The sequence below is a fragment of the Seriola lalandi genome, unplaced genomic scaffold, assembly GCF_002814215.2.
Source record: "Seriola lalandi dorsalis isolate HSWRI2012SDOR001 ecotype SW California unplaced genomic scaffold, Sedor1 jcf7180002054590, whole genome shotgun sequence".
In the NCBI taxonomy this organism is placed as follows: Eukaryota; Metazoa; Chordata; class Actinopteri; order Carangiformes; family Carangidae; genus Seriola; species Seriola lalandi.
In genome coordinates, this window is record NW_019525143.1 from 46,725 (window position 1) to 57,989 (window position 11,265).

At 38.8% G+C, this 11,265-nt stretch overlaps 1 protein-coding gene and 1 long non-coding RNA gene across 2 annotated transcripts; both read right to left on the reverse strand.

The window, feature by feature from the left end:
* Positions 1–237: 237 nt before the first annotated feature.
* On the reverse strand, positions 238–4,732 carry cetn3 (centrin 3). The gene is made up of 5 exons (XM_023419024.2): positions 4,600–4,732; positions 3,326–3,461; positions 1,841–1,955; positions 1,543–1,734; positions 238–778 (listed from the first exon to the last, which is right to left on the reverse strand). The coding sequence occupies exons 1-5, from the start codon at positions 4,614–4,616 to the stop codon at positions 735–737; spliced, it is 504 nt and encodes a 167-aa protein (XP_023274792.1). The 5' UTR covers positions 4,617–4,732; the 3' UTR covers positions 238–734.
* Positions 4,733–4,991: 259 nt separating this feature from the next.
* On the reverse strand, positions 4,992–7,301 carry LOC111664444 (uncharacterized). The gene is made up of 2 exons (XR_015438001.1): positions 7,084–7,301; positions 4,992–6,128 (listed from the first exon to the last, which is right to left on the reverse strand). It is a non-coding gene; the product is annotated as an uncharacterized LOC111664444 (long non-coding RNA).
* Positions 7,302–11,265: the final 3,964 nt, after the last annotated feature.

Sequence of the window (11,265 nt, forward strand, 5' to 3'; positions counted from 1 at the left end):
CCCCCAAACCCCCCCCCCCCCCCCCCAGAATAACATCCTTTGATGAAATTAATATTTGATGAACCTAATGTGTAAAATTGAATGAAATCACTAAGATTCTTTTTAATTTTCCATCTGCTTCAATTTATTTTTAGATAAATAAACTGTGTTTCACGTAGAGTTTTGTATTTTTCAGATGTGCCCGACACCTTGGGGGTTGCAGAATCCTAAATCCTAAATAAAGCGTTTACAAAAACATTTGCTGGCAAACTGATTTATTTAGTACAAAATAAATATCACATTCAAACAGTCACAATATGTAAACTGCTCAGTCTACAGTACGAAGACAGACACAGACAGAATCACAGACACTAACAGCATCTAATCCGTCAGAGCTGGTTTGATCTTTGACACTTCTGAGGTGAAGTTACAGTTAAAGTTAAAAACAGAAACACGTAGAAGTCGACAACACGGTGAATAAAAGGCTTTAACAACAGTTTACAGCTCGTCTGGCCCGAGCGGTGAGGTCGATGTTGAACGTGTCACAGTCCAGACCTTTCAAATAATGAATCAGGGTCCAACTCCAGTCTACTTCAGAGCCCCGAGAGGAACCTGTGTGTCAGTGTCGACACTCGTTCACCTTCACTCACTCACTCACTCACAGATGTTCACTCAGTTTCTCTCGGTGTGGACGACCACTCCGACACAAACGTCCCCGGCTTCCATAAAACTCCTTCAGAGGTGAGGACTCCTCATCAGGAGTCTCCAGTCATGATGGTGACAAACTCATCCTGGTTTACTGAAGAGAGAGACAGAGTTCAGGCAGGAAATAACTTTAAACATTAATGCTCATTTTGAATATTTTTAAAAACTTCTTTTATGCGATGTCGTCTTTTTATCGTCGCCCTTTTATTGGTTTTACTCCCTCTAATTATCCTTATTTATACTGAATTATATTATTTGTCCTCCCTCTGTAACTCTACCTTATCTCTGTCCTGCTTTTGACCATCACTGCTTTTGATTTGTTTGTCAAAGCACTTTTTAAACTCTGTTTTTAAAGGTTCTATATAAATAAAGTTATTATTATTAAAAATAATAAAGGAAGAAAAACTAAAGATTGTTTTTTAATTATCAGTCACTGAGAATAACAGTATTTACATCTGTCCATGTATCTGCCATGTGCCTGAAGTCATAAATAAATCATGTTGAACTGGAACATTGCGCAGACCCACAATAATAATAATAATAATAATAAACTTTATTTATATAGCACTTTTATTAACCAGGTCACAAAGTGCTTTACAAAAAGAAAAGGGGGGATTAAAAACAAAAGAAAAACAAACATCATAAAACAGAAGTAAATTACATGAAAATATAAACTGTCCGTATCGTGGGAAAATAAAAAACATCTCCAACACTCATAAAAGCTTTCTGATAAAAATGTTTGAGATCTAAAGACACTAATGATGCTTCCTGTCTGATCTCAGTAGGTCAGTGAAGGTTACCTTTGGTCACCAGCAGAGACCTAGGAACGACCAGCAGACCGTGGTACTGATCACTTACTTTCACCGTCTCCGTCGGTGTCGAACTCGTCGATCATGCTGCGCAGCTCGTCGTCGCTGATGTTCTCCCCGAGCTCTCGAGCGACTCGCCTCAGGTTCCTCAGACTGATCTTTCCAGATTCATCGTCGTCGAACAGCTTGAAGGCTTTCATGATCTCCTCCCTCGGATCTCGCTCCAGGATGCGATCAGTCACTGCAGAGAGACGTGAACGTGTTCAGGATTTACACATTTGTTCAGACCGTGCGTCACGATTCATCAGTGTCTCTCTACATGGAGATTCAGTTGAACTGAAACTCACCCACTTCGTTGAAATCCTCAAATGTTATTTTTCCGTTTCCCTCTCGGTCATAGTCTTTAAGAATCTTCAGAACATCCACTTTCTTCACTTCGAAGCCGAGCGCACGCATTGCCACCTGTTGGGAATTTTTGACTGTGATATACATTTAACCGATATACCTTAAGGATCTGAACACTTCTCGATCGATGGATTCATTTACACCCTCGTTTATTAATGGTTTGGGTCTCTGTGCTGCTTGATAAGATTCTCGAACCCACCTGGTTGTTAAATCACATTGGTATCTTCAATAAATTCACTCATCCATAGAGGGCGTCACCTTCCTCCTAATGCACCAGAGAAAGTGTCGGCATCATTGTATGCCTCCGCCAACTCGGCACGGGCGATATCCGAAATGCAATATCTCCATACAGGTCGGCCCAAATATCATGAGAAACTAGATCAATACATTTTTTGTATTTCATGTTTCAGTTGTTTTTTAAAATCACACATTAATTAAGTATATTATTGAGTTTTATGTTTCAGGTATAAGCAATACTGCCCATAAACAGCAGTTCAAAGTTTTATTTGTCACATGCCAAGATACAATGTACAGTAAAGCAAAGCAGTGAGATGAAGACAGACTGTGCAAAACTGCAAAAGAAGAATTAAATATGATGATATTTGATATTATCAAATATCGACCCCAGCCTCCCGGCAACCAGGGGAGTTGTAGGAAAGATGGTGACAATCTCTCCTTTTGTTCCTGAGCTACACGGTTGAATAATGGCCAGAGGTGTTTTTGCAGAACATTATGATGTCACAGTTAAGTTGACCTTTGACTCCCAAAATCTACTCAGTTCATCCCGGAGTCCAAGCGAATGTTTGCACCAAATGTGAAGAAGTTCCCTCATGGCGTCCCAGAGACAGACAAACATTCTGCCTTTTGAAAATGATGTGAACTGTGTGTGAAGACGTGAACGGATGAATTGAGTCTTAGAGCCATGTTATGATTAGAACTGTGACGATTAATGAATAAATTGATTAGTTGATCAACATAAAATTAAGCAGCAACAGGTAATTTTTCCACATATCTTCTTTAATAGTTGTATCTCTGGAAAGTTTGATAAATATTGTGATAAAAACCATGTACAGTGAGTTTTGGCCACGAGAGACAGAGATTAACCCACTAATTAACAACAACCTCAGCCCTGGTTGTCCCGACCACAGTCTTGTGAAAAGATGTGAGACAGAAGCTGCTTTACTTAGATTTTCTATCTTAGTAAACAAATGACTAAAAAGGTTTTTAATAAATAAAAAGGTCCTCTGTGAGGTTGTATTTATTAAGTTATTTTTCCATTATTCATTACTGATGGTACATTAATCAAAAGCATCTTCACAACATGTTTGAATGTGAATTAAATTAAAATATGAATAGTATTTTAAAGTCAGTGAAGGTCATGAGTATTGAATAAAATATCTGACTGACTGGTGCCCCTGGCTGCTCACCTTCAGCTCGTGGTAATCAATTTCTTTGTCTTTGTCGGTGTCGAACAACTCGAAAGCTTCTTTGATTTCATGTTTCTGATCCTCGGTCAGCTCTCTCCGCTTCTTACGTTTGGTTTTGTCGGCCACGAGCTCCGTTCTGGAAAGACAGACACCAGTGTTACAACTAGTTCAGCGTTATTACTACTGCAAACATTTTATTATACTTTATCAAATATAGCAGGAAAAAAAATGGAATTGCCAAAGTTAGGGTCACAAATTTAGATGGCTGTGATTGCACAGCGTGTATAGGTCTGTTTATATTTGGTCAACACCTCTTCCATAAAGGTGATCCTCTAGTGTCAGAGCATCAGAGGAGTCACAGATTTGAACCTATTTAAATACTAAACACTAGTTTAAGTAGACAAAACTGAAGTTTTTCATAGATTCCCATTTGCCAGTTAAAAGGGAAGGTTAAATTACATATGCCAACCATATTTTAATCCAGTTATCAATGTGAAAGGATGTTACACATCTTCATTAAAGCTTTACTCCTTCACCCACTTTCATATTTTTGAAACTTTGATTTTATTTATAAAAGCAGGGACTTTCGATTTCACCATTTTTCTATCCAGACAACAACAATAAAAATAAATAAATAAAAAAAATGTACTCCTTCAAACTTGGATTTGATGAACAGGTAGACTCCAGTAACCGGAAATGTAAAACGCAAGTTCAGGTTTGTGATTTCACCACATAAGACCGGGTCTAGATCACAACCTACTATACCTGGACTTGTCAAATCTGGACTAGACTGTCCCAGAAAAGCTAAAGACTGTTTTAAAAAGTTGTGAAACTATTTATTATATTTGTGAAAACACATAAAAAGGGGCAATTTCACTGCTTCACCACCTCAGGCAAGGTCCAAACTCGAAACCAGCAGTTGTCATTTAAGTTCAGTTTGTGCCTCTCGAGTATTAGCACACACTCGGGTCACAGAGGTAATCATCGGACTTTTAGCTAACAAAGTAAAGTGATACAGAGCGACAATAAAAACATTTGAAAGGACAGAGGATTCACTTTAAACTTAAAAAACGCAAAAAAATTGGCCATGACACCAACTACTTCCAAACTGTAACTTCATGAATGAGCTAATTTTGGGGATGTTTCTGTTTTCAAACAGCCGGCCGTGCTAACGCGAGCTAACGTGAATGAGCTAGCCTTTGTGCTACTGCTAGCGATTTGAAATGAGTTGTAACGGAGAAAATGAAGAGGGTGGTGGAGTCAGACGGGTTTACCTCAGAGACAGACTCATTGTCGGTGGATTTGGAGATTTATAAAACCTTAAAATCCAACGTTAAACACAGAGAAGCCAGAGACCGGCAACACAACAGATACGTTTATCCGCGCTCCCTCAGAAGCCTCCCATTGGTCGGCTGTTACCGGGCAGCAGCAAAGTGTTATCTGATTGGTTTTACGTCATAGCTTCTTTTTTTTTGTTTTTTTCAACAAACTTTATTGAGAACCAACTAAGGTGGACAGTACCATTCAGAAATTATTCAGACTTTTTGCACCTTTTATTATGTTGCAGATTTAATTGTATTTCCATTTTATCCATAATTAATACTGTTCAACTATTATTGTTATCTATTTATCTATCTATCTGATGAAAAAAGTCAACACGTTTAGAAAGTTTTGAAATTTTATTTAAAAAAAAAAAAAATCAAAAACTTAAATCTACCATTTACTACAGTATTCAGACCAGTCATCGAGAATATTGGGGAAGCTGCTTTGGCAGCAGTTACAGCTTCGTGTCTTCTTGGTTAAGTCTCTACAGGTTTTTCACGCCTGGATATGGACAGTTTATTACATTCTTCCTGTCAGACTTCATGTGAAGCGTCTTAACTGACATCTTCAGCCCCCTCGGGTTTCGGTCTAGGCTTTGGCATTGTTGTCATTGTTGTGCTGAAAGATGAACTGTCATCCGAGTCCTGGGTCACATGGAGTCTGGAGGAAGTTTTCTTCAAGTATCTCTCTGTATTTGGCTGCATTGATCCTTCCTTCAGTTCTGACCAGTCTCCCTGGTCCTGTCGCTGAGAAGCCACCCCCCCCCCCATAGCATGATGCTGCTACCACCATCTTCACTGTAGGGCTGGTGTTAGCCAGGTGATGAGCAGAGCCTGGTGTTTGGAGTTCTGCCCAGAGGGTTCAGTTTTTGTCTCATCAGACCAGAGAGTCTTTCCTGAGTCCTTTAAACGGTGTTTGACAAACTCCAGCAGACTGTCATGTGTCTTTTACTCACAGTGGCTTCTGTCTTGCCACTTTACAATAAAAACCTGATTTGTGGAGAGCTGCTAAGATGGTCGTCTTTCCGGCTGGATCTCCCATCTCTACAGTGAACTTCTGAAGTTCTGTTAGAGTGACCGTTGGATTCTTGGTCACCTGCCTGACTAAGGCCCTTCTTGCCCTGTTACTCAGTTTTGCCGGACGCCCAACTCTAGGAAGAGTCCTGGTGGTTCCAAACTTCTTCCATTTCACTATTATAGACGCCACTGTGCTCCTGGGAACACTCAAAGCTTTAGAAATGGTTTTATAGCCTTGCCCTGATTTATGCCTCGCCACAATTTTATCACGGAGGTCTACAGAGAGCTCCTCAGACTTTATGGCTTGGTGTTTGTCTCTGTTGCTCACCTTCAACTTGTGGTAATCAATTTCTTTATCTTTGTCAGTGTCCAACAACTCGAGGGATTCATTGATTTCATGTTTCTGATCCTTGGTGAGTTCTTTCTTTCTCTTACATTTGGTTTTGTCGGCCACAAGCTCCGTTCTGGAAAGATAGACGCCAGTGTTACAACTAATTCTGTGAGCAACAAACAAAAACATACAAAAACCACTATACCTTAACTTCAAATGGAGGACTACATTAACAAAGACAGCATAAAAGACTATAAAACTATTTAAAATTTGTAAAATCTTTGCTCTATTTGTGAAAACATATCAAATATAGACTACCTTATCCCAAAAAAGTTGAAGATTGTTTAAAAACACAATTTCAGAGTTGCAAAACTTTTATTCTATTTGTGAAAACTGAAGTCGGAACAACAACTCAGGGACTTGTCAATGTTTGGTTGATGCTGGGAACTTTTGATAAACGGTACAAATTCACGTATTGCATATAATACTTTATGCTAACATTTAATATAATAATTTGTATTGGGTTGTAACCACTAGGTGCTGTCAACATAGAGTGAGTTGGATTAGTTAGAAAAGTTATTTATTAGCTGTGACCATGATAATAACTAACGCAAATAGTGGAAACAGCTATCAACGTGATTTAATGTTCAGATCAATAAAATGCAAAACATCATGTTGATTTAATGCACGTGAACACACCGAAGTCAGAAGAACAACTCAAACACTGGAAATGGGATTATCCGAGGTGCACGTGAATGCAGCGTACCTACTACAATTTCTAGCTATTTAATTAAGATATGCGATAAAAACGCGTCTGTGGTGACATTAAACTGCAGCAGAAATTACTGTAGAGGTCCCAAAATCTGATGGGGATTTACTGTAACACCCGTTAAATTTTCGTTACCTCTAACAGCTGCATTAAGATTCACTTCAACTGTAATTTAGTGAATGAGATCATTCTGTTTTCAAATAGCCAAACATGCTAACGCTAGCTAACGTGAATTAGCTAGCCTTCGTGTTGCTGCTGGCGCATTAAAATGAGCTGCGATGGAGAAAATGAAGAAAGCGGCGGAGTCAGACTGGTTTACCTTCGAGACAGACTCATTGTCGGTGGATTTGAAGACTTTTAAGATCGTAAATTCAAACGTTGTTGTCGATCAACACAGACACCAGCGTCCTCACAACAAAACAAATCCGTGCGTTTTCTTCTTCGGCGTCTTTCTTTGGTTTGATTGGCGGTTAGCAACCAGTTTACAGGCGCATTACCGCCACCTACTGGACTGGACTGGACTGGACTGGATTCTTCTTCTTCTTCTTCTTCTTCTTCTTCTTCTTCTTCTTCTTCTTCTGTAAGATAAATGCAGACACAATAGAAATAACTGAGCAAGTAGTAAAAACGAATAAGAGCATTATAGGTCAGAGGAAAGAAAATAAATAATATGAAAACTAAACAAAAATTATTAAACATAAGTCAGTCAGGTATTAAAAGTGCATAGATATTCATATTTTAATATTACAACATTTGACATATTTTTATACAATATTATTTTATTTATATAGGCATCAAATATAGGTGTAGTTTTTAAGAAATTACATTCATGCATGACGTACTTTGCTAAAAGTATTAAGTTATTATTCCCAAACTCCATTTTTTGTTTTCCATTTGGAGAACAAATTTCATGTTTTTATAATTTAGAGTTAGAATAGTGTGATAATTGCATTCTGTCCTTGTTAAATAATAATAATAATAATAATGATAATAATAATAATAATAATAATAATAATAATAATAATAATAATAATAATAATAAAGAGATGTTCTATGGTCTCAATGTTGGAATTGCAGGAAGTACAATTATTACATTATTACATACAAGGATAAAAGTAGTTTAATATCTTAAAATGAATTTCTTTCGCCTTAGGTGGGAGGGAATGGAGGGAACAAGCGTTTTTTAGGTGCATTACAGCCACTTACTTTGTTGGAGCGTGGGCCAAAGTTAGTCTAGAAAAATACAACAAAAATAAAAATTGAATAAATAGATAGATACTCTTTACTGACCCAGTTTCTTTAAAAAAAAAAAAAAACTCAAACAGGGTTTTATATTTTTCTTCCTCAGCGCTAAATCCTCAAGATTCAATACTCCAACCACACATTTCTTTATTTCCTTCTTCAGCTCTTCTCTATGTGTTTTATACTTCAGATAACACGTCCAACCATCTCTTCCTGCACCGTTAACCTTTCCTCTAAATCAACACTGCCGCTTCACTGACCTCTGCTGGTCACAGTTGAGTGTTGCATCTATTATGACTGAAACTACAGTAAATCACTGGCAGCTGAGAAGGGGCGAGTCGACCCCCCGACCCAGCTCTCGTGTGTCGGTCTGAGCCTCATGGATCACTCGGGTTGGACCGAGTGACAGATCCTGTCGTCTCTCCTCCATCATGTTCTTCATTTGGAGCCTGGACTCCCATTCATTTGTGTTCCTTTCCAAAGCATCCTGTTATTTAAAGAAAATATTGGACCTACCTTTGGCTACTTTTATGACAACTGGTTGGTTCCAGGCCTTTAACGAGCTGTTTGGCAACACAGAGTCGCCCACCTTGCTGTTTTACCCCCTGAGGAAACACCACTTGGCTGTAACTGCCTCACATTTCCAGTTGAGACTGACAGGGCAGAACAGAGCCACACACATTCATACCTCCACCAAACCGTCACAAGAGTGTTTCTGGTAGGACTGACTTCACCACCAACAGTCTCCTGTGGAACAGCACACAGAGGCCTCTTGTTGCTGCTGGTCTGGGTCGTCTCAGACTGGGCCTCAGCAGAGAGATAGATGCCGGGGGGGGAGGAGGAGGAGGAGGAGGAGGAGAGGCTGATGAATCGCTTTAAATATAAGAACATGAAAGAACCAAGGACAGAAACGTTGACAGCTGGAAACAGGAAACAAACAACAGTCTCCGTCCGTCCACCTCCTCCTCCTCCCTCTGTAACAGCAACTCTCTCTTTCCTCTGTCACTTGGAAAAATATCAAACACAAAATGTTTCTCCAACTCTTTAAACTTAAATCCACATTTAACTCAAGAAAGGAACCGACATACAAACGTCTCTATACTGAGGAATCAGAAAGACTCATCTCTGCCGATGTGCAGTCACTCCTAATGGAGTCTTTAGTTTCCCCTTAGTCCATGTACCTGAACCTTTTCCAACTCATGGCCACTTGAAAATCTCAAAAATGCTGGCTGCCCACATCCGCCCCCGAAACAATACGGAGGCCAAATGATGCCAACACCTTCTCAAAGCACCTTTTATTTTAATGGTAATGATCCAACATTCAGGACTGAACTGAAACATGTAGGAGGCTCCACAGTCTCAGGGGCTGCAATTTAATTTAATTTAATGTTTTTAAAAATCATTTCATTTTGAAACATAGAAAAAAAAAATCATGTATATTTTTGTTTTTATTTTTTATTTTTTTTTTCTAATTATATTTTTTCACACTATTTTGCAAATGATTTCTGGGCCCATCTGCAACACCTTGGCGACCCACCAGGGGGCCGCGGCCCATAGGTTGGGAACCACGGCACTAGAAGGTATGTTCTTACTTTTATCACCCTTTTTGTTCACATGACACTTAGAGCTGTCACGAGCAGTACATTAATTAGTTGATTTTAATTTTTCTATTTTAAGCAGCTGCTTCTCTTTGTCATACATTATCATAATTGACTCTGATACAAACAGTTTTAAACAAGTGATTAATTTAATGATTAATATAGAAAATAACAGCAGATCAAATGATAATGAAAATAATTGTTTGGCTACCTGCAGCCTTATATATTAATAAATTATATGATTTGACACTTTCCAGGAATTTTTCTTGGGAGTTTCCTCACATAGTTTCACATTATTATCTAACGGCAGGTCGTGAATAAATGTTTGTAAGGCAGAAACATTTTTCCCGAGCTGTCGATCGACCTTATCCACATAAATCCAGCCTCTTCAAAGGCTTTGGTCCCTGGTTGACCCGTGACATCCTCTTCAGCACTATCAGGTATTTCCCACAGAGAGTTCTCAGCGGCGGTGTCAGTCCTGTGGTAAAGTAGGTGCCGCCGGGTCTCAGCTTATCTCCCGGAGCGTCTCCTGTCTCACATGTGTGAGCTGAGATAGAAGAAGTCTTACCTCGTCCCAGGAGAAGCTTCAGTCTGTCGTCCTCTGTTTCCTCTTCTCTGTGACTCGTTTCCTCCCTCCGCGTTTCCTCATCAGTGGATTTTAACATTTTCACACGAGCTTCACCTGAAAGACAAACAGCACATACAGAGAAAACAGAGGTGATAACTCCTGCTCCTGGAAAACCTCATCTGAGTTCTGCTTCTACTCTTAGACTCAGACTGATCTCATTTATTATTTAGCACGTACATAAATTTAAATGTAAATTTTCACTGAATGTAAATATTGAATTATTTGTGTACTAATTTATTCATTTTTTATGTTCACCTTGGACAATCCTCACATCATCATATCATATGTTTGTTTTTATAAATGTGGATGTGTATTAATATAATTTTATGATGACTGATACAACATTTCACTGTATGTATGATTTTCTTTGACTCAATAAAACACATTTGAAAATACACTGATGGAAATATTCAGATCCTTTACTTAAGTAAAAATAACAATACAATAATGTAAAAATACTTTAAATTTGAAATAAGTAAAAGTATCGGCATTAAAATATATTAAAAGTATAAAAAAGTAAAAGTATTACCTTGATTTTAATATTTAATATTATTTTATTACATGATGAGATTGTTAATACTGATGCATCATGTGTTAGTAGTATTTTATGTTTCTTTAGCTGCGACTTTATATGGAGTTAGATTAGATTAATATAGATATTATAGATTAATCCTGTGGTTCCCAACCTAGGGGTCCGGCCCCTCCAAAGGGTCTCCACATAAGTCTGAGGGGTCGTCAGATGATTCATGGGAGAGGAAAGAAGAAACAATAAAGTTCTGATGTAAATCTATGTTGTAATTTTTGGGACTTTAATACTCCTCTCTCCTCCCTCCTCTCTCCTCTCTCCTCCCTCCTCCTCTCTCCCTCCTCCCTCTCTCCTCTCTCCTCCCTCCTCTCTGCTCTCTCCTCTCTCATCTCCTCTCTCCCTCCTCCCTCCTCCTCTCTCCCTCCTCCCTCTCTCCTCTCTCCTCCCTCCTCTCTGCTCTCTCCTCTCTCATCTCCTCTCTCCCTCCTCCCTCCTCTCTCCTCCCTC

What these genes read in the sequence shown, in the direction of transcription:
- cetn3 (XM_023419024.2), bottom strand. An exon ending in TTGATTACCACGAGCTGAAG is followed by an intron (nt 1,956 to 3,325) that starts GTGAGCAGCCAG and finishes AATTCCCAACAG; the next exon opens with GTGGCAATGCGTGCGCTCGG. An exon ending in TGAGGATTTCAACGAAGTGG is followed by an intron (nt 1,735 to 1,840) that starts GTGAGTTTCAGT and finishes GTCTCTCTGCAG; the next exon opens with TGACTGATCGCATCCTGGAG.